The following is a 24,992-nucleotide window of genomic DNA, read 5'->3' as shown; positions in this document are numbered from 1 at the left end:
TTTACAGTTGTGTTGAAGGCACGCCATAAATCCTGTAATCAGTTTGATGATGCCATGATTGCTGTATGCACAGGAGGAGGCGGTAATGTCAGGCACTCAGGTTCACAAGACTCTCGGGCTTCATATTTTTGCTATTCTCATCCTATTAGAGATTCTGACCCTTCCCCCCCCCCCCTCTGTCTTTACTGCCATAGCCTCTCTGTTCCCCCCCTCCCACCCCCCACACAGTTCCCTTCTTTCATAGTCGCAGACATACAAACACACACATGTGCATGCACTCGTTGCACCCTCTTTCCATCACACACTTTCACAAGCCTAGCTCCCAGACCCATGTGTGTGTGTATATGTGTGTGTGTTTTTGTGTGTGTGTGTAGACGATAGGCTTGGGAAAAAAGTGAGGATAAGGGGGGGGGGCACACACAAAATGATGGCCAGAGATTGAAAAATACGGATGATGAAGAACAGCGGAGAAGACTTCATGGTGCAACGAAAGCGAAAAGAGAGAGCCGGGGACCACTAATGCAGCATGTAGGGCGAATATGTGTGCGTGCGTACGTGTTTGCATGTGTGTCTCATCTCCAAAGTGTAGTACAGCATGTGCACCAGCCGGTTCGGCGTACACACGGCATGTGAACGAACAACTGAGCAAGCTTTTTTCCCCTCTCTTCTGTATTTTCCCCCTCATTCTCAGCTCTCGCGTGTGAGACAGCAGCCCTGCAGAGACAAAAGGTGAAGCTCTGCATCGAGCTGTCAGGTAGGTAGAGAGCAGAATAATGGAATCAATACTATTGTCTGTAACCTACCTGCCGCTGGGCTCCCTGTCTGGTCCCGGCAGAGACCATCAGAGGGAGAGGGAGCTGGGAGAGGAGGCACAAAATCCCTAAGACTTGCAGAGAAAGGAGAAGATGAGGCTGACTGGAAGGAGATTGTCTGTTATTTTTTTCCTTTTTCAATCACAAGGTAGGATAATATTTTACCCCCGTGAGACTCATTTTTATCATAAACTTTTTTCTTTGTGAATGACAACCAAATAGAATAGCTAACAATCGTTGTGCGCATGCTTGTTTCCACTATTATAAGTGGACATGTTTGCAGCTTTGATGTGCTGTTCTACCCAGGGTTTGCATGCACTTCAAAGTGTAACCAGGTTGCATGTCGCTCAAGTCATGTTTGATTTGAAGCTTCTTTAAACTTACAATTCTCATTAGAATTCAGATGTATAGATTCGCAGCTGTAAATGATGCGGGGTTAGGATACAGTCCATGTAGCAAACTTTGATCTCTCCCTAGCTGTGGGAGTTTTTCTTATATTGATGACACGAGTGACAGTATTTAGAGGAAAATGTTCAATCTGTCTGCAGACAAATCCATTATTCATTGCAGTTATGACAAATGTCTGCTGTTGCCTGCGGTGTGCTCCAGCTGCCACATCTCACAGCAATAACAAAGAAAACAGGGAAGATCATAGAACTGCGTTTGAAAAATCCCAGGCCTGCACTTTACAAACTATGTCTAAGAAAAACCACATTTACATAAACGCAGTTAGCTCATTTCAGAACTACACTTTTATCTTCATTTAGGCTATAAAGCTGACAGCAAAGCTCAAAGACGGCATAACAGTGCAGACTTCGTTTCACTTTGCTCCCAACATGACATGGACGTGCAGTCATCTACGGTCCTTACTTGTCGTTCTGTCTGTCTACCAGTGGATGGCATCACCCTTTAATCTGCATTTTTCTTTTTAAATAATGAACTTGTCTGAGTAAAATTAAGTTGGCGCTGAATAAGATTTCTTTTGTTGTTTTACAGGCGGACGCGTCTTCTTATTTTTCATCTTCTTTTTCAGATGACTTGATTCATATGAAATGGTGAGTAGGATGACAATCTCTGTTAAGGATATAGTACCAAAAAAAGTGCATTAATGTGTTATTAAGTGTTTCTCACTTGATGAATGAAATTGCATTTTTCTTTAATGTATTTGGGCTGCAATGCCTTTTGAGGTACTAGTTGTCATAATTCCTGATAATAAAAAAATGCCATTCAATATATTTACAAGAAATATATAATACATTGCTGCAGAGGTAAAGATAATCATACTGAGTTTTCCCAGTATATAATGTGGGAGGGTGAGACAGCTGTTTGTTAAGCTGTACATAAATTAGTTTTTTTTTAAAATCTTTTTTCTTTCCTTCAGTTTTCAGATGGATAAGATATTTTTTATTTATTTAGCTGAATGAATAAAAAGACATTAAACATGTTTGACACAAAGAGCTGAAAAGGCCCTTTTTCCATCTAGATGACTTCCTTTACATTCGATATCCTTCTCCGTATTGTTCCTGCTGTTTATGTCCTTGGTGAAAAACATGTTCTTTTTCTGTGATTTCTTCATTAACAAAGTGTCATATTTGGGCCGCATAAAAAGCTTTAATGAAGTCGACCAGTTCTGCGGCAAGCCGAGAGACTGATTGGTGCTGCAGAATCCAAATGTCAGATAAGGTCATGTCTTTGTCTCGGTGCTGCAGCTCTGCAGGTCTCTCTGTTGATACGTTTCATCTTGATGCTGGGTTTTGGAGTCCAGTATGTCCGTTTGCTGTTAACCTTCTCCGTGTTTGTAACTTCTCCCGTATGCCCCTCTGTCCCTGAGACCCTTAACCTGTGAAGTCAAAGCAGGTCACAGGTGAGGTCCTCGGGAACAGGGCTGCATTCAGTGTCAACATTTTTCAAAACAAAGGAGAGTTCTGTTGGAATATTTACCACAATAAAGCATCATTCTTTCAAATGAGTCACTTGTGTGTTGTTTCTCTAAAAGGCCGATTACTCACCGTGGAACGTAAGTATCCGGTATTTTGAGATTTATTAAGGCCAGAAGATGATGACCGGTTCTCCTGCACTACCCTCTATCAGGGGGCCGACCCTTTTGGCTGGCTTTGTGTTATAGCCTCTAATGGGGGCCAATAGGAAGGCAGCCAAGGGTTGTGACCCCGTACTATTTATCTTCACTAAAAACCATCCACCCATTTGCACACTTGGACTTCTTAAATCATCTTTTTTTAATGCACTTATCTACTTTGAAAAAAAACTAGGTGCAAAATTAGTGTGTCATATGTGTGTATGATGAAATAAAAATACTTTGGTCAACATCTTAGATGTCTTTCCTTCACATCCTGAAAACCTCATCTTTTCTGTTTTCTGCTTTCATTAAAAAATGTGTTGATTTCATAAAGATTTGACTGAAATAAAAATTCTGTGCACGCTGGGAGATTTATCAATGTGTCCTTGTCATCAAACTCAGCCTGTTGTAAAGAAAAAAACCATAGACACACACACACACATATGTCCTCCTCACACACCAGCTTACACACACATGCTTGCTTGGGATTTTCTGCAACCCACCATCTGACTAGCTATCAGACTTTGGCAGTCCTGGAGCACACTCTTGTGCCTGATATTGATTGGCCTGTCTGTGTGGAGACAGATGAATGCATTAGTACCCCGCTCACCCTGCCACTGGAAATATATTAAGTTCATGTATTAGGCACCCTGTCTGGTTGCCATGGAGATGCACCAGGAGCGAGGGACCAGGGGGAGGGTGGTAGGGGTGGGGTGTGCGTGGCAGACTTGGAAGGATGAGGATGGGAGACAAGTGGAGGATACAGGATGTGATGAGGCAGTCGAGTTGATTTGTAGTTGTGCTCTTCCATTGCCTCCCCCTGTCTGTCACTTGTGTGTGTCCTCTCTCTGGCTCTTTTTCCTTACGCCGTTTCCTCTTTCTTTGTCTCAGTTTCTGTCCTACATCGAGGTCTGCTTTGTTAGAAAGATATGGCATAAACTTTATCATCAACAGCGGGCGCTTTCTCTGTACCTCTATGTATGCGGTTCACTGTATAGTCCCTTTTTTCCCTTTATTTATCTGTTTGCCTCTGAGTCTGCGTGCCGTCCCCACACCACCTGCCATTTATTTATTGCTGTAAATTTCTCTTGAGCTTTCGTACCAGCTCTCCTCTCGCTGTATCCACTCTTGCAAATAAATATATAAGCGTTTGACTCCCTCTTCATCTGCCCCTCTTCTCCCTGCTACCGCCACCTCCCTCCTTGGCTCGCTCCTTCTCTGAGCTCTGCAGCAAAACTGCTGCATTGAGGCGGCAGGAAATGGGGACTCGAGACAATAGAATGGAAGGAGGTGTAGAAGGAAGCCTCTCCATTTGTACCGAGGCAGGCTGAGAACGCAGAATACTTAAATAATGCTTCTTATCCTTTAGAAAATTTTAATCCAGAGCCATCATGTAGCAACAGAAACAGTTGGAATTTTCACACTTGTCGTTTCTTAGAAACCAGATATTGAATAGCAACACATTTTTAAATGAAATTCACTGTCTGACCAGTTTGAAAAATGGACTCATTTGTTTTCAGGTTTTTTTGTGTGGCTCTGCTGTTCTGGCCCTGTCAGAGCTGCTTCCAGTGCTTTGTGGATGTGCAGGACTTTCTTCGCCTGTGCTGGGGTCACGTTTTAATTCAGTCCAGCGCTAAGAACATTGATGAGTGTTTCAGGAAAGTGGAGCGCATTTTTAATAACAATGAGAAGATGATAGAGGCTGCCAGAGTAGGTAAGGGGGAAAAAAAGGTCTTTAACCTATTCATTTTGAGTAATACAAGATCCACAAAGTGGTCACATGTGTCCATCTCCCAGGTGAAGGCTTCGACAAGAAGCTGAAAGAGATTCTACTTGCGGAGATTATGCCCATGGTGCAAGAGTTTGATCAGAAACTGAACAGTGGTAACTAAAAACAGCTTTCTTTTTGCTTCTTTTAGCATTATTACAAGCCTACAGCTTCAAGGTTAAAAACAGAAAGATTTTAGAAATGATGCCCCAAAGCTTACATTTTACCAGGATACATTGAGCCAAATATTTCTTTCTTCCTCCTCCTTTCCCTTCTATCAGAGAAAGTGTACGAGCAAAGGTTTCAGACAGCAGCAGACAATTTCATCGCAGCTGCCTCCAAACTGCCTAGAGGTGAGACACAGTCTCTTCTCCTTTCCTTCATCTTTTCATCTAAAGTAAGGCCTATATTGGTCCATTACCGATCCCTCTGATCTGTCTCCTCTCTGTGTAATAAGCGAGGCACCTTATTACAGCCTTTCAGATTGTGTGAAGAATAAAGGAAGAGGTCAGGTTGAACTGACTCTTACTTTTGGTTTGGCACTAAATCGAGTCATCTGAGGAAAATGAAGTGTTTCTTTCTTTTTCACAGCCTCTGGGTGTTTCCCTCCGTGCGGTTAGTGTTTTCATTCAGCTTTTTTGCCACAAAATACTCTCTTAGAATATTTTGAAAAATGGTTCCTAATTAGGGTTGTCACATCTGTTTGATGCTTTCATCAGGTTATCAGAGTGCAGGTGCCGTGTACAACTGCATGACCTGCTCCTATGACTCCTGTGAGTTCCCTCTCGACTGTCCAGGTGGGTTTCAGAGGAAGAAAACATGACTCGACATGGCCTTGTGTTACTATACTCTCCTGGTGCTCTGGATTTGATCCCTGAAATGTTCTTAGCAGAAGTCAGGATTAAAAAAAAACAGTGGAAAGGTTTTATTTCCTCATATTGGATCTCCTGCGTGGAGCCCCTTGAGGTGTTCTTTAAGTCCTTGGCTTCTATATGTGAGGTTGCAGCTCACTCCCACTCACAGTGGTATTTGTATCACCCCTGAAAAGCGCAGCTAATGTTTAGCATATCATCACTTTTACTCCACTCCTCAGAGACTAGGCTCAAGTATAATTATTAAGGAGAGTTCAGACTGTGAGAGGTCCCCACCACCCAAGTGAATGTTAACTGTTCTAGCTCTGTCTCTGTCTATATGTGGGTGGCTATATGTATATTTCAGTGGAAGAAATTGAAGTAACAGAGAACAGCAGGAGCCGGCTGTGGTGCGATGTGCCGTTTGACCTGCCAGCCGATATTGAGGTGATCTGGAGTTTTGCAGAGGAGGTAAGCAGGAGAGGATTTTTTGATTTATAATTTTCCAACACTCTTTGACTGGCTTAATGTCAAGATCTGTATAAAAGGACCCCAATGTTACACAGAGTGGCCATAAAAAGAGTTTTAAAGATGAGAGACCAGTGAAAAGAGACCACACTTCCCCTCATCCATCTGGTTACATGCTCTCAACCTTACCTCAACCTAACATCACTAACAAAAATGGCAAGCAATATCGGAGCTGTCCATCTGTAAAGTTTTGAGGAGTTTTGAGGAGACGTACATGGATCTACAGTATTTGTCTGCAAGTGCATGCATCACAATGGAGCGAAGCTTTGCCATAGCAACTTCAACGTCACACCGACAAGCTTTTTCCAAAGGCATTTTTTTGTCTTCTCCTGATTCATTACAATTTGAATAAAGAAACACTCAGAAATGCAATTTTGATCTTAATTTTCTTTGTATATGTCATCCATCATGAGAAAAACGCCCTAAGAACCTGTTAAAAACACCAAAAATATCTTTTCCCAAATCATAGTGGATCTTTAATGCAAAACAAAGTAGAATCTGGGTAATAATACTTTGTGTCTATGGTTGCCAAATTCCAGCCTACTTCCAAACCATGCTTTTCTTTGTAACCATTGCATACTGGATCAGGTGAATGAATTGGCAGGAAAGGATTTAGAAAACGGGGCCTCACTGCTGCTTAAGAAGCCTTTTCCACATTTCAGATGATTTCTGTTTATTATGATTTATACATTTTCAAATTATTATCTAAGTGGTTGTCCAGGTCTTCTCAGTCCCAAGAGCAAGAGATTCAATGAAACACACAGTTCCAAATTTTTGTTGTTGTTTTAATTATTCTAAAACGTAGTCACATAAATTCCAGTTTACAGTATGCAAAAACAGTCGGTAATTGTTCCATCAGGTTAAAACCCAGCAGCTGGAGGAGTTTAAAGAGGTGACCACAGGAGTGGACAGGCTCTACTCCATCCCCTCAACCAGCTTCCAGCATCAGGGCACTTACCAGTGTGAGATCTACAGCGGCCGCTTCTCCATCGTTAGACTGTACTTCTACATCAAAGGTAACCTGATATGCACACAGAGGAATATACAGTAAAACTAAGAGCCTTAATGTTCACTGCAGGTTATTTTGAGCCACAGGTCAAAAATGTTGTCAGGCTGATAAAAATGTGGTCTGGTGGATAAAATTAGAACGTCGATAAAAACAATAGAAAACTCATCCAAATATCAACAGTTTATCTGAAACATTGAGATTGTTGTTATTTTATAATTCAATGAAAGTAAAAACAATACATTTTTTTATGTTTTTTTCTAAACAATGACAGCAGTCACAATTAATTATAGAGTTCAACAAAATGAATACACTTCCTGGCTAATAAAATACAGGAGCAAACCAAAACATAACATTTTAATCAAAAACACTTACACAGCTATGTCTGATGAATTCAATTTTATTTACAGAAATTAATGACAAACTCATACCTTTGATAAACTAGTTTCTCTGTTGATTGGTGATAGAAAATCACGACTTAAAATTTTTATTTTGAACATTCCCACTAAACCGAGAGTGAAAAATGTCTTTTTAATATTGGTTTATATGGTATATTCAGACAATTAGCAGAGAAGAAGGGCCTGCTGCAACGCTTTAGGTCAGTTTTTTGATTAGCATCAGTAAGTATGAGTACAGGTTCAGATTTTCCCAAAGCTTGTTGTATTTTCCATAAAAAAGTGTCATATTCTTGTTGCATCCAAAGTGTCATACCTTAAAATTGCAAATGGAAATCTTTAAATACAATCAAGATATAGTCAAATTAACAAATTTATTGCTATGGAAAATTGGAATTTGATTAGAATATAGAATAGATCAAATACTTTCATCATTACATTCAAACCTCTTTTTTTCCCTCCTCATGTTGTTTTGACTGTCAGTGACCCCCCAGGCTGTGGTGGGCCACACAGAGCTGCAGGAGATATTTGACCTGTCTCTGCTCCCAGGAGGGCAGTTAGGCCCTGCGCCTGAAGGTTCTCCAGACTCCTTCCTCCCCCGTCTCTCATTTCTTCTCACCGCCTGTTTAACCTGTTCATTGCTGCTACTGTTCCTGTCTCTGGGGTAAAACACAGCTATTATTTGCACCGTTTAAGACATTAGCAGCATAGCACAGCTGCCCCATGAATACATGATAGGCCTTCTTTATGTTTCAGAATTTTTCTTTGACTGTTTTCAGGGCTTTTTTTTGGTTGTCCGTGCCAGAAAAAGAGATTCCGATCTCAAACGAAGAGGAGGTGTTGTGATGCATGCAGTCCAGTGCATTAAAGGGATCCCATCCAGCACTGGGCCAGAGTTTTTACAGAAAACCGGCGAATAACTCCCTTTCACCACTGGAGGACAGCATACACACCAGTAAATGCATCAAGACTGCTGTGATTTGTCCATATTCTTGTAGCTTGTCTACATTACACCTATAAGCACATATTTAAGCAAAAAAGTTTTACCATTTATTTTGATATTCAACTTTAATACCATCCATTCATTTTCTTAACCTGCTAAATCCCTTTCGGGGTCACAGGGCTGCCAGAAGCTCTCCCGGCTACTGTTGGACAAAGGCGGGGTACAACCTGGACAGGTCAGAATTTCAACCAAGGCCTTTTTCACTGTAAGGCTAAAGCACTACCCACTGCGCCACCGTGCTGCCCACCCAACTTTAATGTCCAACTCAATATAATCTCATGTGAAGTTTGTACTTTTTATGTTAAATTGCACTGCGAATTCAATTCATTCATTCACAAACACACTTTACAAACACACTAAAAAATATATTTTTTTAACCTTTGCTGTTAAAATTATTATCATATTAAATGAGATGATAAATGTAAAGCATCTGAGTTCTAGACTTAAAACCAATCAATTTTTCTTCTTACAGAAACATTTCCCAGAATTTTCAATAACTAACGTGTTCATTTTATTTTCTAAGCATTATTTAAATTTTTTTGTTTTGTTTTAATAGTATGTCTATTGGCATTGGGCTTTTATTATAAATTGTCAACTAATAAAAACGAAATCTATGTTAAGAAATAAATAACTAATAATAGATAAGAAGCAACTGGAATGTCGTAGTGAATATGTCTGAGCTTATTCCATATAGTCTGTTCATTTTTGTCAAAAGGTGTTTGAATTTTTCTTTGTTTTAGTTGTTTTATTTTTAAGATTTTGTCTTAACCTCACATGCTACACAAAGTGATATTTACCACAACGATAAGGAAGAAAAAAAATGCACCGCCTGTCTGAGATTTACTGTTAACGTCTAAAGTTTAAGACCATAAAAATGCAAGGTGTCATTGTTCTTTTCTGTGATTCTCAGTGGTTTTTAACAGACATTTTTTGCTTAACTGGAATAGATTTAACATGTCAGAAATAACATCTGGGGAACTTAATGGGTGATTCTACAAAGTCTTATCTGGTAGAGATGAAGCAATGTTTAAAAGCTAACCCAAACCCCTTTGTGCAGGCAGGGTGGATCATATATTAAATGTTAAGGTGGCAGTTTGGAGCTGTCATCATGGAAAGACCTGATAGTCCATATCAGTCACTTAAGGGAGGCAAAACCATGCAGAAATGGGAAAAAAAAGAGATAAAAGTGACTCAATGTGGCAGGAATTGCACTGTTACTCACTAGATTAGATATTGTGGACATTAAAATCAATTACTGCCTTATTTGAAATAAAGTATCCTTTATATTTGAGCAAGAAGCAATACAAAAATATGTACAAAAAATGTATTTTCTGGTGGGGCAGTCAGTTCAATCATTGAAGTCCTTTTGTGACCACTAGGAGGCAGCAACATTTAGATAATTGAAGTCTCCAGAAATCATCAGTTTTTTGTAATAGAAGCATTTTTCTCACATATTGTTGCCTAGAAAGGAGTGGTTACTAAACATAACATTACCATATACAAAGTTGGGTATGATGACATGGCAGGGAGCTACTTTGATTGCAAAACAGACTTTTACCAAAGATGTTAGTCTGCAGATGTTTATGGCAAAGATAAATACCTCGCCCAAATCTGTATGATGTCAGAGTTTGTTGCTTTGGCAGTCAGGAAGGGACCATAAGTTGTTAAGCATTATGCAAAAGATTTTACACACAGGTCAGCATGAAACAAAAGGATGTTAGTTTTGCTATATTTTAAAGGAAGAAATGATTTATTATAGATTTAATTGAGAATTTTTCCTTAAAAAAGAAAAGGGAATCTCAGTCTGTTTAGGTTATTTGTTGCATGTTTACACTAACCAGAAATTCTGTCAGACCACAGATTTCTCATCACTAGAATATTCTCAACAAAGCTAACAGAAATTAAGGTTTCATAAGTGTTGCAGCTGAAGTTTAGACTAAAGCAAATTATTTGATTGCAGGTCATATTAACCTTTTTTTTTAAGAGTTTAATGTTAGACAAAAATCCTTCATAGTGAGGCTCCAAGTGAAGTGTTTACATTCAAAAATAACACACTAGTGCTTGGCTGACTGCCAGTGAACAGAAAATGATGAAGGAACGCTATGCAGAGCTTTAAACCCTTTCATAGCCCCCTGATTTTAATAATAAAATCCAGGTTGGTCCTGCGTACGCCAAAATTCATACACTGCATTTGCAGAAAGGGTTTCCAAAACTAACAGGTTGTCATCAACACTTAGCAATTTTTCAAAAATAAATGCTTATGTGCTCCAAGAACAATAACCACCACATTCCATAATTTAAAGCTGCCACAATAAAGAAAATGGAAAGTTAAATCATGCACATTTCTTGAAACTCTGGGATGGCCCACATTGCATAAAATGTTACAACATTATTTCTCCTTTTCTAAATCACATGCATCATGACTGGAGGCCTCTTTGACCATCAAATGATTAGTCAGATAGAAAGTAGTGAGGGTTAGGACACAAGTAGAAAAGTTTAAGCTTGCTTCAAGCTTTAGACTTACATGCAGAAGGAGTTGTAGTGAGTGAGTGACCTGCAAAAGGCTGTGCAGAAAACAAGCTCTCTGCCACAGAGTAGTAGATACATACTTTAGTTGAACTTCCCGTTCTCATTACTGCAGGCCAGCACACTGTTACTGCAGGGGTTGGTTCCAGGTGGAGATGTCAGGAAACCTGGCACAGTATGTTCTTCAAATCAACGTAAAATAACTACATGCCTTTTCTTTGGAAACCACATGCGCCATTGTTAAAAATACAATGGCTTTACTTCTTTAGAAATAAAGAATTGTCATCCGCATTTTTTTAACTTTAAGGGTTTTAGGGAGGGGGGACATTTCTGGGAAGTAAAATTCTTCACATGGGATTTTTTTTAAACAAAACAAGTGAAGAACAAGTCAAAACAAAATAAAGATTTGCATTTTTGCTACTCGTTCAGATTCAACTTCTGCACAACTTTCCCTCAAACTTCCAAATAGATGTTTCCAGAAATCCAACTGGGACTGGGCATCCAAGAGATACTCTTTTTTTTCCAGAAAGGTTTTTTGTTTGTTTTGTACCGGTAAGTACTTTTCTCATCAAAGTCAGTTTAAATGTGAATTTGAAACACAAAACACCCATATATCTGTCCTTCAGTCTGACTGCCAGCACCTTGGTTACAGGGAGAGGACATTAAAGCTCACAACTGCAACAGCAAAAAGGCTGTTTAGCAGACATAAAATCCCATTTTAGAAATTGTTATATCATGATCAGATCATGATATTAACAGAGAATTAACATGAGCCTCTGTGGCCTTGTTGTCATGTCTTATTTCCTATCTAAGCCGGTTTTCTTATTAGGAGCCGCCTTGTCATTTTTTAATCACATTTTATGGATTTTTTTTTCCTTTTTCTTTTCTTTTTTTTTGGTTGTTTGTTGCAAACTGAGTTTATTATTATGGTTTCTTTCATTTGGTGTATGGAAAAGTGTTTGTGTTGAATATCTAATGAAAAAAGGGCAAAATTTTATGGCAAAGTGTTTGAGTATTTGAGTGTTTTATACAGATGTTTTCCCTGTATAAGAAAAAACATAATTAAGGAACTTTTGGTTGACAGTATATGCAAAAGTTGGTCAAATTTACTTTTACTTAAATTTTTTTACATAAATTTTACAAATTATTACACATTGAACCAACTAAAAGGAACTGTGAAAATGATTTATTGGGAATGAAGTTTTTTTTAACGTAAAGTCCAAACTTTTAGTAAAAAATAATTATGCAAAAATACTATATGTTTTGTTGCTCATGACAACCAAAGAAACTGCAAAATGTTTTACCTGAAATTTAGGGCAAAACATTTCAGACAAAATAGACAACATTTTACTTTTAATGGTGATCCTCTTTTCTAAATCAACAACTAACTAACCAACTAACTATTTTTTGATTAAACAAATAATGTATACAGAAGTTTAAACACAAAGTAGATTTTCAACAAGATGTTAATTAACCCATAAGAACCCAAACGCATTCATCCTTAAAAATAAAATTATGTGGAATATACCACAAACATAATTCTAGTATTTTTCTGTTATACTAATATTATGGGTTATGAACATAAATGAAATATGGTAATACATTTCAAACTATTGTGTAAAACAATATTTATTTTGTTTTATTGCTTATTATAGTTGTATTGAAATTATAACCTTTATTGCCAAAAGTTTGATGAGAACTTCAGAAGAAGGGATTCACCAATAAAGAATTTCAAAGTAAACATCTTCACTGATTCTATCTTTAAGGCAGAGTAACCTATATTCATAGGTAGAATAGAACTGAACATTTTTGAATATGTTGGCATGTTTTCCCCCTTTCTAGTCCTCTAAACTCTCTGTCTTCTAGGCTATATCTTAAATAAGAGATAGGTCAAGTGAAATAAATTAACCTTTTTTTCATGAAAAACAGGGTTAAGAAGAATGAATAATGTAATAAATAAAACTGTGTTTGAACAACCTTTTTTGACTTAAATTAATTAGTATTCAAAAACATCAGTAAGTATTCTTTTGGTTTAGCTTTCAAAATGTATTTTTTTGAAGAAGTGTTTTTTCTTTGAACAGTTTAAGCAAAGAAAGATTGGAACTTGCTCCTTTTCCCTGTTCCAGCCTTATAGAAAGCAGTTCTTTTAGGATGTGAGCAGAATCCGATCCACAGCCCTTATAAAGCTACCATGACACAGCTAAATATAGCCAAACATGACTCAAACCTCAGTTGTCTTAGCAACAAGTGATGGATTTCAACAAGATAAACAACAGGAAACTTGCATGAGTGGGATATAGTACCTCCTTTTTCTTTATTTCACAGACTTTACTAGTCATTTTTTGTTCAACAGTGAGTCACACACACAACCCTCAGATGTGCTTCTAACTTTCACCCCAGTTGTGTATCAAGTCACTGGGAGGGGTGACCAAAAACAGCATTGTCAATATCTTCCATTTCAGATAAATTCTACAGGGTTGAAAGAACCATAAATCATTTCCATACTTTGCAGAAAGCTACATATAAGTTGTTACTTTGCTCTTTTGTCTCGTTTGTATAAAAACATGAAGTTTACTGTCATTTGTCATGAAAAAATCTGTTTCGTTTTGCATACAAATTCTATATGTAGCAATAAAAAAACATATTTTCTAGTTTTTTGTTGATTTCAAAGTTGCACTCTTTAAAACTTGTTGAGTCTGTTAAACATACAATATTCCTCAACTTTGCCTTGATTGGATGTTTTATTTTTCAGAAGAAAATATAGATTTTTTGTTACTGTCAATCATGTTATTTTCAAATTACTCTTCTCAGAAAAATGAAACAAAAAAGAATCAAAGGAGTGTGATAAGCATGACCTCTATTAATTTAAATAAAAGAAAAAAATCAAAAACATTCAGTGATTTTGCAAATCCCTTCTCAAAAATGTGATTGTGACTTTTTTTAAACAAAGATTACCCCTACGCTTTCCTGTGGTGTACCTCAGTGCTATTTTAGCTTAACACTACTTCAAAGGAGCACCAAATGCAGCCAGGTTGGGTGAAGAAAACGTCCAGAGACTATAATACTGTACGGGGTATGCTTTTTACAATTTTTGGAATTTTAGAGGAACCCCCAACAAATTCGTTTTTGCAACTGTTGGTCATACTTTCTGCAACTCGTAACCTAAATCAGTCCAAAGCCAACTTTAAGTGGAAACACTACCTTTTTGAAAGAATGAAACAAATAAACAAGTAAAAGGTCCTTAATATTTAACATAAATAAAAATCCCCAAAATATTTAATAAAGTTTTACCAAACTATTAAAGTGAAGAAAACATTATCTGTTTTTGTTTCTTTAAGTGTAACCAAAGCGTTATAAACTGTCTTTTTTTTTTTTTTAAATTAGAGGCTGGCCTTCCACCTCCCAAAAAAGAAAAAAAGTCTGGAAAATGTTGTGGTCTTTTACTGGTATCTTTTCCCAGACAATGTGTGTTGCGTAGTTTCCAGTAATTAAAATCCTTTTGCAGTGTTCATCCTGAAAACTGACACAGATGTTTATAAATGGAGGGTATTTCATGTCGACAAAAGTACAACCTAAAACGGAAAAATATTTTTTTTAAAGTTTGAGTTTTTCCAGTTGCACTCTAAATGTTAGGTCATTTATTTTTCTTCTCCAATCCTTTCCTAGTTACTTTGGACTCTGTCATGGTTTAGGATTGAATTTAAATGTTCTATAGTGAGTAGTAATTATCTATTGCACAATTGAAACATTTTGTTATATTTGTTCTTTATTCGGACCACATCATTTGAGCTGTTTGCAATATCAGAACAGATAATGACGTCAATGACAGAGAGGACGAGATTCATTCTTTTGTGGGCAACCAGGGTGGGGTGTGGGGGGGGGGGGGACCTTTTTCTGTTAGACCAACTCAACAGCTCATCGGGAGTAGGGCTGATGCAGCTTGTAGGATTACGCAACACTTCGGCTTGCCATCTCCAAGAGACCAAACGTGCTTCCCAACATGTTCGTTGAGGTCAGCAGGGAAGCCCAGACAGGGTGGGGGAGGACAAGTTAATTGAAAGCAGAAGAAGGGGAAGTGATGCCTTGCTTTGTCATACAGTTGGTAGGGACTGATCTTCTTCCATTTTCTCCTCATTTCTCTTAGTCATTAGGGGTCTTACTAAAATGATTTCTTACATTCTTTGACCTTTAATATTTGGTGGTTGCTTTGGAGAAAAAACACATAATAACTGTGAAATCTGGTTTGTACCATTAAATCTTAAGAAAGTTAAGCAAGAGTTTGATATGAGTAAAAAAAATGCCTCTGGTCAATTAGTTTTCTTTATTCCGTGTTAACGTCACTGTCTGGCAGAATCGTCTGAAGTGTGTCCTGGTGGTCTTTTAGTCACCATGTGTGAGCTCAAAAGTCAACATCCGCGGATTGACTATTGTGTTGATTATTAGAAAGACCAACAGTCCAGCAGCGCAATAGGGTGGGACGTCACCCTGAAGAACGTCATAAGACGCCTTACATTTAAAGTGATTCATATCAGATTGTGCAATACTGAAATTTTTCAGGACAAAAAAAAGTAGCTAAAACTAGTTTAAAGAAGATTAATACGCCTTTTTTTCCCTGTGTTAAGGTGAAAGTGGCTGGCTGCTTTAGAGTCTAGCTGTAAACTAGAGTTTGCTTCACAGCCTTTGCTGCTAGAGCTTCAGCATGTTTTTTTTTTTTTTTTGGGGGGGGGGGGGGGGGGTCCAGCACTTCCCATTGCTTGCACAGTTGTCAATATTTTCATTTTCAACCAAAAAAGCAACCAAAGTGGTGTAAAACTTAAAAAAGCAATCAGTGTGGTCTAGGCTGCACAGTTAAGTAGCGGTTAACACTTTCGCCCTGCTTCAAATCCCAGCACAGACCCTTTTTGGGGAGTTTGGACGTTTTCTTCGAGCGTGCGCAGGTTTTTTCCGAGAACTCCGGCTTCCTCCCATAGACCAAAAACAAGCTTCATGGGTTCATTGGTGACTCTAAATTGTCCCTTGGTGTGAATGTTTTTGGTTGTGTGACCCTGTAACAGACTGGTGACCTTTCTAAGGTGTGGCCCTGCCTTCCCCCAACAGAAGCCGAGACAAACCCCTGCAGCCCCGTGACCCCAGAAGAGATACAGCAGGTTAAGAAAATGGATGGATGGACGTGACCCAGCGCTGGTTTTTGATTTAGACAATAATCGGCCTCAGCAAAACACAATTTACAATTGAAGCCAAAACTGAATTAATCTTCTTTTATGTCTTAAAATACTAACTTCCTATCTGAAAAAAATGGGAGTTTGATTATGTTAAAGTTTATTCTAAATCAACAAAATATGAGCTGTAACTGCAAAAATTATGATGAATGAATTGGGGTCAGATGAGGATAGGTATGCAGGGCACTACAGCAACTACACCAACAAATAGTGGGAGGAGAGTAGTTGAAACTTTGAAAAGGCAAACTGCAGAAGAACAGGAGCTTGTTAATAGCTAATATCATAGCCACAGGACAGTATAATCTTTTTTACCATCTTTATTTTGAGACATAACTAGGCTCAATGCTGGCACAGTGCTGATAAATGAGAATTAATTAAATAGATGCGCAAGTGTTACTGGCAGTTCTTAATTAAGATGCTTTTCACGTAAAAGCTAACATCATAGCGTGATGTGGGAGAGAGGATCAGAGATAAAGATGAAACAAGAGAAGAAAACGTTTTTTTTTAGTTCATGTCTTTGGCAGATGAGAGCTTCGGCTGCAGGGAGATTGAGATATGGTCCAAACATCTGAACCTCAGACCATGCGCAACATGCTTGACAGAACATCCTGGCTTTTAGGGATGCTGACCACCAATCTTCGTGGTTGGAGTTCAAAGGTAAAATTAAAATTAGGGATAAAAGACCAACATAGTACATGAAGCTGAAAGGCTCAGTCCCGCAGATTGAGTTCCTGAAACTAACTATGTGCACTTCTACTCAACATTTTGAACACCCAAGTAATGTATTGAATGATATTTACTTGTGACCTTCACATTTCATTTAGATAATAGACATACCAATGAGAACACAATGTTTCAAATAAAAAAGAGACCCAAACATCACCAAATTGTTTTAAGACAAGAGTCAGTAAAAGTTGGCTATGTTTCTTCAATAAAAAAATGCACCCTCAAATACAAATGCAAGCTTTGTCACATTTTTTTAATTACATTTTATTCACTCTTATTCAGATGAATTTCCACTTCAATTTTTATAAGAAGTTCACAACTAAAGTTGTATCGAAGTTGCACACAAAAAGCAATAAATAAAAATAAAATCAGACAGAGCTTTCCTGATTGTGTTGTTATAATTCAGTTCAGCCCAGATCATTTTAATTGTAAACTGATTGCCTAAGGACACCATAGGCAACTTTGAAGGGTTTTTGATGTAGTATCAGCACAGAGCAAGGCAGTTTAAGCTGTTAGGGGCCACAAAAGTTTAAAAATCCCAAAAGATCTGTTAAAAGACAAAAGAGACATGTTAGTAACTGCAGTGGTGACACAACATGAGGAAGACTAACTTAAAATCCCTGGAAAATCTGGATAACTTGGTTTATTTTCAGCAGTGGCAAAAAAGAAAGCAAATGAGAATTAAACTACTGGAGTATCTGCTGTATCTGCTATCAGATAAAACAGATGTGTTAGTTGCGACTGCAACAAGAATTCTCACCGATTGCCAAAATCAAAATCACTCATTTTTGTAGAAACAAAAGAAATCATCAGAAACTTATAGGAAAGAGACACGTAAAGAGGACCAACACATATTTGGCAAATAAGATGTCTCACTTAAATAAAAAAATGAAAGTTAATCATAGATACACTTCAACTGTATAATGGTGCCAGAAAATAATTATTTGGTCCTTAGCAAACATTTTCTTATATACTTGTAATGTAGCCCTGGTTGGAAATGACTGAGACTGAAGGTTTCCTGTGGGTCTTCACTAGGTTTGCACACAATGGAACTGCTGTTTTGGTCCATTCTTCCTTGTACATTTCCTCAAGAGCTGCACAGTTATGGGGTCATTGTTCTGCAACTTTCAACACTCTCCACAGATTCTTTATTGAATTGAGGTCCAGAAACTAGATAGACCCCTCCAGAACCTTGAAATGATTTTTACATGGTCACCCCTTTGTTACCTGAGCAATGCATTTGGGATCACTGGCCTGCTGGAAGATCCTGCCATGTTTCATCATCAGTACTCTCACTGATGGAAAGAGATTTTAGTTCAAAATCTGACCATAGATGGCCTTGTGGTCTCATTCATCATTTTCTACACAAAGATCAGTCTTCCTTCCCCCTTTGGAGAAAAGCTGCACCAAAGCATGATGCTTCCACCCCTATGCTTCACAGTGGGTTTGGTGTGCTTTGGATGCAGCTCAGCATTCTTACAACTTCAAAATTGGCAAGTGGCATTTATACCAAGAGTTCCATTTTAATTTGATTAGGCCACATGATATTCTTACAATCTTCTTGTGGATCATCCAGATTTTTTTTATCAAACTTTAAATGGGTCTGAACATGTGGTGATTTAAGCTGAGGGACCTTTGGAGCCCTGCATAATTTGACTCTATGATGATGTTGTGTATTCCTTGTGTTACTGTTGTTACTGGGGTCCCAGGTCTCTTCAGGTCATTGACCAGTTCCCCCAGGTAGTTCTAGACCGTTTCCTCACTGTTCTCAAGATCCTTTGTACCCCAGATTTTACATGTTGAATGGTTCATTCCAGTCTTGTTTATGTGGACAATCTTGTCCCTGGTGTCCTTAGACAGCTCTTTGGTCTTGGCCATGTTGGAGTGGTTGCACACTCATTGTTTAAAGTTGTGTGTCCTATACAGATAACCATTTCAAATAGAGGCTATTAATACAGGTAACAAGTAAAGGAGAGAAGAGTTTCTTAAAGAAATGTGAACCTTCATTCCAATGTACACAAAAACACTAAAACATCTGTTAGAAGACAAAAGACATAACATTTAGTGACGGCACCAATGACACATTCAATATGATCATAGGTCAGCACAAGGTGTACACCACCCCACAAACTCATTTTCATCCTTCAGTATAAAGAGTCGGGCAACTTTTAAATACGTTTCACCATTTGTTTGTCTTAGTGTTACTACACTCCCTAACTACAAAATAATAGTTTAACAATAGCTATATAAAACTCCCAACCACCCCCTCCTCATTTTTATTGCTCTCTGAATAACAACTCCACCCGAGAGCCTGAGCTCAGTATATAGCAAGGGTCAGAGGTGTTTCTGGTGCCATGTCAGACACTTGAAGGGGATTTATTGTATGCTGCTTCTCTAAAGTCATATCACCCCTGTTGTCCTACACACATAGAAGGATTCATTAGTATTGGATCACTGCCTTTGTTAAATATACAAGACATCATCTGGTGTGCTTTAAAGAAAATAAAATAATAGATAAAAATTGAAAAATTGAATTCTATTGCTAGTTTCCATACCTTAAAATTCTCTTTTTTCACAGCATTAGTTTTTGATGGGGTTTATCTGAGTCTGAGCTTACTGGTAATTTAAAAGCAAATGTTCATTCAAAGTAAAACTATTCTGTTATTTAAAGCCCATCTAACTGCTCTAACTGTGTTTTAACTACATAGTAATACGCTTTGATTCTTATTTTTACCCCCCCCCCCCCCCCCCCCCCAAAAAAAAAAAAAAAAACATTGAATCACAACATGACTTTGTATAGGGTTAAGATTTTAATTTTTTCATCAAATTAATTAAAACTTTATTTATAAAAAGCCCTTCTCATGCATTGTGCAGCTTGAACCACTTTATATCCCTGTTCAGACTGTTACTATCTTGATTTTTTTTTCTTGTCCCCAGTCTGCAAAACATGAAAAACAAAGCATCCAGATACGTTGACCAAACTAGTGCTGTTATGTCATTTCTTAAGGAACAATTATGAAATTATGAAATGCGCACATCCACAGTAACTCTCATTTTTTGTCTTTATTTCCAATGAATCAAACTTTGCTTGCAAAATGTGTCCTTAAATCTTTTTTTTATTTCAGTACAGTCCTTGTACCTGATCACTTGTGTTTTCTGAAAGGTTATTTACTTGGTGGTCTGCGTTACATAGACAAAGCAGGGGCTAATGGCTTAAAAGGTTAGGATAAGTGTAAATTTATTCATGTGTGTGAACATGTATGTCCACTTCCTTCAAAGTCTGGCTCTATCTTTAAACAGCACCTCCCCTGCTGATAGCAAGGACTTGCCCACAGCCAAGTATTTTACCCGCTCTATAACAATAAATATTTAAAAAATGACTGCATAATATGTGATACAAAAATATTTTATTTCACAAAATTCTTTAAAATGTTTTCACATTTGCAGGAAACGTTCAGCCATCATTACATACATCAAGACACACTCCAAATATTCGCAAAAGTGCATTCACAAAGTCTAGTTAAACGCTTGAAAACAAGTCATGCAGCATCTGTTGTAAAAATAATTTAACAAAATAGTTAGGTTTATCCCGCTGTTCCATGTTGCATCATGTAACTCCGGGTTTCAATGAGAAATGTGCAGCATCCCAGTATTCTCATTGGTGTTTAACACTGTCGCACTTTTGGTTCAGTTTTCTACATTTTCAAGTAAGTCTGCAGCAGAAGTACAGCTCAGCATCCAGTGCAGCTAAAGGTCAAAGGTAGGTTCACTTAAATAATACAGATGCTTATGTCATTGTGCCTCATTTTCCACACAAAAACACAAAAGAAAACAATTCTGTTCATGTTCTAAAAAATGTTTCAAAAAATAACAACATTTCAACAAACATTTCAACATCACGTTTGAACATATTTAGATATTATAAATAAATTCAGTATAAATCTCCTCTGTCATCTTTTGATGAAAGAGAAACCTGAAAAGTGCAATAGAGGTGAAAGCCTCAGTACAGTTTAAAATAAAAGTGCAAACATCCACCTCCGCCTGTTAAGTAGCTTTCCAAAAAAAAGCTATCATATGTATAAAATGTTTCAAATACACACAAAGAATAATTAAATGAATTAAGGACAACTGAATAAATTATCTTTCCTCATTATAGCTACACATTTAATGTGTAATCTTGAGAGCGTTTTTTGCAGACCTTACGGAACAATACCCAGTACAAAAACATCATAATTATCCAGTAGCATACATATGCCACACACCCATAGATAAGAAACTTAGTCTCTAGTAACTTTGCTAGAGTTAACCAGTCCATCTGACTCTCTTTATAGATGGTGTATCCAAATCCGCTCAATAAAATAGCAGCCCACACAGACAGGGGCAGGAGGGGCATGTAGTTTCCCACTATTTTGCGCCTGCCTGAGGTGCCCCAGCTGCTTTTAGTCATTGTGAGAATCGCAAAGTACTTGGCAGGCAGCAAACTGGTCATGTACAGAGCTGAGTACAGTGACATAAACACCATCACTGGGTTTTGCCGCAGGATGCAGGCATAGGTGGCTTTCACCAGCCCAATCAGCTGAATGCAGCACAGGATCCACAGGATGTCCCACAGCGTGCCTGTCCAGAACAGCTGGATGATGGTCGCCGTGACGAAGAATGGGAAGATACCTGAAACAATGGACTCGTAGGTCATCCAGAGGTGATGCTTGTGCCACCACATGGCGTTGTAGAGCCACTCACGGAAGTAGGACTTAGTCCAGCGAGTCTGTTGGTTGAGCCAGCGCAGAAACTGAGCAGGCGTTTCTGTGTAGCATCTTGACTGAGCTGTGTATCTAAAAGATATACAAAACAGAAAAATCTTTAAGAAATCATTCTATGAAATCATCATAATTAGTAAGAATAAGGGGGGCATACTTTGTTGCATAGCCCATGCTTAGCATTCGATTTGTGAGATGTCTGTCATCACCAAACGTGCAGTGGGTTCCCAGAAACTTCTGATTATACCACGACTCCAGAAACTGCTGCAGAACGTCATTCCTATACAGACCTTCATGGGGGGGAAAAAATCATAAATTTTCATGAATATGACAATTTTCTGCTTATTTGATTGCCGATTAAAAAAAAAAAAAATTCTTTACCCAGAGGACCACTGATGCAAGACACACAGTTGAAGAAAGACTGGCAGGCCCTTTCAATGTTGAAAGCCATCCAGTACCTGAGACTGCTCATGAAGCTGATGTAGGAGTCTTTCATATTGAGGATCATCACATCGCCCCCCACTGCACCATACCTGGAGTTACTCTCCAGCACCTTGCACAGCTCTACAGTAGCTAACGGGTCCAGCTTTGTGTCAGAGTCACACACCTGAGGGGGAAAAAAGGACAGTGTCACTGGAAATGTATTCCCAAGCTCCTCCTTCTGGATTTTACCAGATAGGAAATTAAAAAAGAAAGAGTGAACAGGAATGCATACCTGCACATAATCAACTGATGAGCCGAGAGCTTTAAATGCTGTGTACATCACCTCGCGCTTTCCTCCCCATTTCTGCATGATGCACACACACCTCTTTGTCTGGATAAGGTGCTCAACTTCATATCGTTGTAAGTCATCTGCCATCATGTAATCAGCATCCTCTCCTGTAACTGCAGCCATTTCTATATCCTGCTCAACCTGGCTGGGATCCCACGAATGATAATTGTTTCTCCACACATAAAGTCCAGGATTGTATTCTGCAAACACCTCTTTAAACATATCCATCATGTACTGGTCATCCTCAGAGTTCCCATCGATCACCATGACGATTCGAAGCAGCTCCGGTGGATATTTGAGGGCCTTGACAGAGTTGAGACACTCTCTGAGATAGACGGGGTCCTCCTGGTAAGCAGATATGGTGAAACCGATGGTTTTAGTGAAAGTGCAGGGCTTTGTACGGGCTCTCATTCGCCTGTGCTCAACGAAGGCAAAGAGACTCTGAACAAGCACATGGAGTGAGAGGAGGAGTCCATAAAAACCAAAAGAGATGATGTCGTAGCTGGATGTCACTAACTGGAAACCAGCAACATAGGCCCACACCATGACACCCAGAACCAGCAAAGCAAAGAGGAAAGTGAGGATGGCACGGATTATTGAGCCCAGCTTTAATAACAAGGGTTTTGGATCCATATTTTCCTGAAATAACAAGACAGGGTGTTTGTTTGAGCTTGAATAAAGAAGATACATACTTTTAAGAAATGTTTATTTTTAAGTGAAATAAAAAAAAGACCAAAAAAATGTCTGTTTTTAGATTTTCTTTTTTGGGACTTGATTTATAAATCTAATTATAACCCATTGGTGTTAAAACTTTACCAAAATGCAAGAAATGTAGAAAACCAAATGGCACATGCAGAACTGCTTTATGAAAATTATGCATTAGAACAGTTGTAGCCTATTCTTTATGTCACTGACAAGGTAAGCTGCAAGATGCATTCATAGTTATGCAATAAAATATTAAAAATGCAATTTTATACAAACACAATGGAGCTGCACTCATTTTTCATCTTGTGAAGTACTCATTTGTAGTACAACTCTGCCATATAGCAGTTCAGAAAAACCCTATTTATGGTTTTTAACAACAGTTATAAAAGCTGGCATTCTGCAAAAATTCCTGACATTTCTTAGGCCTACCTGGACTCAGTTTCCCTCTGTTTTGAACGTGCCACGCCGGCTGGTCCTCCTTCTGTCTAAAGTTGGTGTGAAGTATGCAGTCTGAAGAATGAAGCTACGCTCGCGCCGTCCCGGCAAATTATCAAGCAGGCGCGCTCCCGCTGACTCAATGTGACGTCAGGAGCGAGGCGGTGGTCCCTGCTGAGGATTGGCGTTCCCCTTTACCATGGAGATGACTAAACAACCATAATTGTGTCTACTGTAAGGAAAAGGACTTGCCCAACAGCCTTTTTCCCCTCGTGGTCAAATCAGCCCTCACTGGATTTTTAGTGCGAGATTCAAACAATACTTACGGTAGCAAAAAAACGCTGAGACTCTGAAGCTTCAGGAAAAATGTTATTAGAACTCCTGATGAAGGTAATCACGTTATTGATACAGGTGATAATTATGTAAAACTGAGTGTGCACGTTTGGAAATCTTCACTAATAAAAGGATCTACAAAAACACAAATTACCTCATTTACTGATCTGGACTTTATAAGTAAAACCTGCTCCTCAAATTAAAAGATTTTTATACTTCATTAAATTAAAAAATATATATTTACTTTATGGTTTTTGAATAATCCACTTGTGAGATATCTTAAAAGCATCGATATACATTTGAAAATTTTGGCTGTGAATAAATCCTGATCTTCAATTTAGTACATTAACATTCCTTCAGTACATCATAGAGTACTACCACTGAAAATATTTTTCTTTTTACTTTATGGTTTTTGAGAAATACTCATCTAAAATATAATAAAGGTGTAACTAGGTGTACTAGATGTACTACAAAAATGTGTACTATACAGAATTGGTGATGCACTAAATTGAGGATTTCTTTACAGCCAAAATCTGCAGAATTTGGTCAGTATTACATTTTATGATATTTTAGATGTAGATTTCTCAAGAACCTTTTCATATCTTTAGTGGTTGTACTCTATGAAGGACTGTGTAGGTCTGTGAAGGAATGGCAATATATAAAATTGAAGGATTTATTTCAGGATTTATTCACAGCTTAAATCTGCTAACTTTTGTCAAAGTTACAGCACATGTCATATTTCTCATAAACCAAAGAGTAGAAAAACTTCATATTTTTTGTGGTAGCACTCTTTGAAATACTAAGTAGGTCTGCGAGTGAATGTTAATTGAAGCTCAGGATTTATTCACAGCCAAAATAACCAATTTGTATTAAGTGGATTTTCCAAAAAAGTACTCAATGAAGTACCAAGTAATATTATGAAGGAATAGCAATCTAATTGGAGAAGGTTTGACCGCAGTCCCAGACTAAGTTATAGTTTATTATTAGTTTTAACTTGTTTATTGTTGGTGAAATACTATAAAAAAGTTAAACCTCTCTCTACTCTTAAAATGTTTAAACTCAAAGCTTATTTGTTTTTA

The 24,992-nt window shown here is 38.0% G+C and overlaps 2 protein-coding genes and 1 non-coding gene across 5 annotated transcripts; 2 read left to right on the top strand and 1 right to left on the bottom strand.

The window, feature by feature from the left end:
* The first annotated feature begins 2,620 nt into the window (after positions 1 to 2,620).
* Positions 2,621 to 2,707, top strand: mir125a (microRNA 125a). The gene has a single exon (NR_107181.1). It is a non-coding gene; the product is annotated as a microRNA 125a (primary transcript).
* Positions 2,708 to 3,597: 890 nt separating this feature from the next.
* Positions 3,598 to 8,416, top strand: spaca6 (sperm acrosome associated 6). 2 transcript variants are annotated; one of them, XM_004077796.4, is made up of 9 exons: positions 3,608 to 4,603; positions 4,687 to 4,773; positions 4,939 to 5,010; positions 5,249 to 5,272; positions 5,377 to 5,454; positions 5,876 to 5,979; positions 6,896 to 7,052; positions 7,921 to 8,101; positions 8,217 to 8,416. In XM_004077796.4, the coding sequence occupies exons 1-9, from the start codon at positions 4,390 to 4,392 to the stop codon at positions 8,281 to 8,283; spliced, it is 984 nt and encodes a 327-aa protein (XP_004077844.1). In that variant the 5' UTR covers positions 3,608 to 4,389; the 3' UTR covers positions 8,284 to 8,416. The 2 variants fall into 2 exon arrangements, with proteins under 2 accessions (XP_020565742.1, XP_004077844.1); XM_020710083.2 differs by lacking the exon at positions 8,217 to 8,416 and having other exon boundaries at positions 3,598 to 4,603; positions 7,932 to 8,076.
* An 11,850-nt stretch (positions 8,417 to 20,266) lies between these two features.
* LOC101171028 (hyaluronan synthase 1) lies at positions 20,267 to 23,685 on the bottom strand. Of its 2 annotated transcripts, XM_004077795.4 has the most exons (5): positions 23,575 to 23,685; positions 22,384 to 23,079; positions 22,050 to 22,275; positions 21,826 to 21,958; positions 20,271 to 21,743 (listed from the first exon to the last, which is right to left on the bottom strand). In XM_004077795.4, exons 2-5 carry the CDS (start codon positions 23,071 to 23,073, stop codon positions 21,068 to 21,070), a joined length of 1,725 nt encoding a protein of 574 aa, XP_004077843.1. In that variant the 5' UTR covers positions 23,074 to 23,079; positions 23,575 to 23,685; the 3' UTR covers positions 20,271 to 21,067. The 2 variants fall into 2 exon arrangements, with proteins under 2 accessions (XP_020565740.1, XP_004077843.1); XM_020710081.2 differs by having other exon boundaries at positions 20,267 to 21,743; positions 22,050 to 23,079.
* Between the last annotated feature and the right edge of the window lie 1,307 nt (positions 23,686 to 24,992).

This window comes from Oryzias latipes, chromosome 16, assembly GCF_002234675.1.
Source record: "Oryzias latipes chromosome 16, ASM223467v1".
In the NCBI taxonomy this organism is placed as follows: domain Eukaryota; kingdom Metazoa; phylum Chordata; class Actinopteri; order Beloniformes; family Adrianichthyidae; genus Oryzias; species Oryzias latipes.
Note: the sequence above shows the minus strand (reverse complement) of the source record. Positions and strands in the feature narration are given on the sequence as shown.

Coding starts and splice junctions, on each gene's coding strand:
- spaca6 (XM_004077796.4), top strand. CDS start 4,390: ATGGACTCATTTGTTTTCAGGTTTTTTTGTGTGGCTCTGCTGTTCTGG. Junction 5,273..5,376: donor TGGGTGTTTCCCTCCGTGCG/GTTAGTGTTTTC, acceptor TGCTTTCATCAG/GTTATCAGAGTGCAGGTGCC. Junction 8,102..8,216: donor CTACTGTTCCTGTCTCTGGG/GTAAAACACAGC, acceptor GACTGTTTTCAG/GGCTTTTTTTTGGTTGTCCG.
- LOC101171028 (XM_020710081.2), bottom strand. CDS start 23,073: ATGGATCCAAAACCCTTGTTATTAAAGCTGGGCTCAATAATCCGTGCC. Junction 21,959..22,049: donor TTGCATCAGTGGTCCTCTGG/GTAAAGAATTTT, acceptor CCCCCCATGAAG/GTCTGTATAGGAATGACGTT. Junction 21,744..21,825: donor AGCATGGGCTATGCAACAAA/GTATGCCCCCCT, acceptor TATATCTTTTAG/ATACACAGCTCAGTCAAGAT.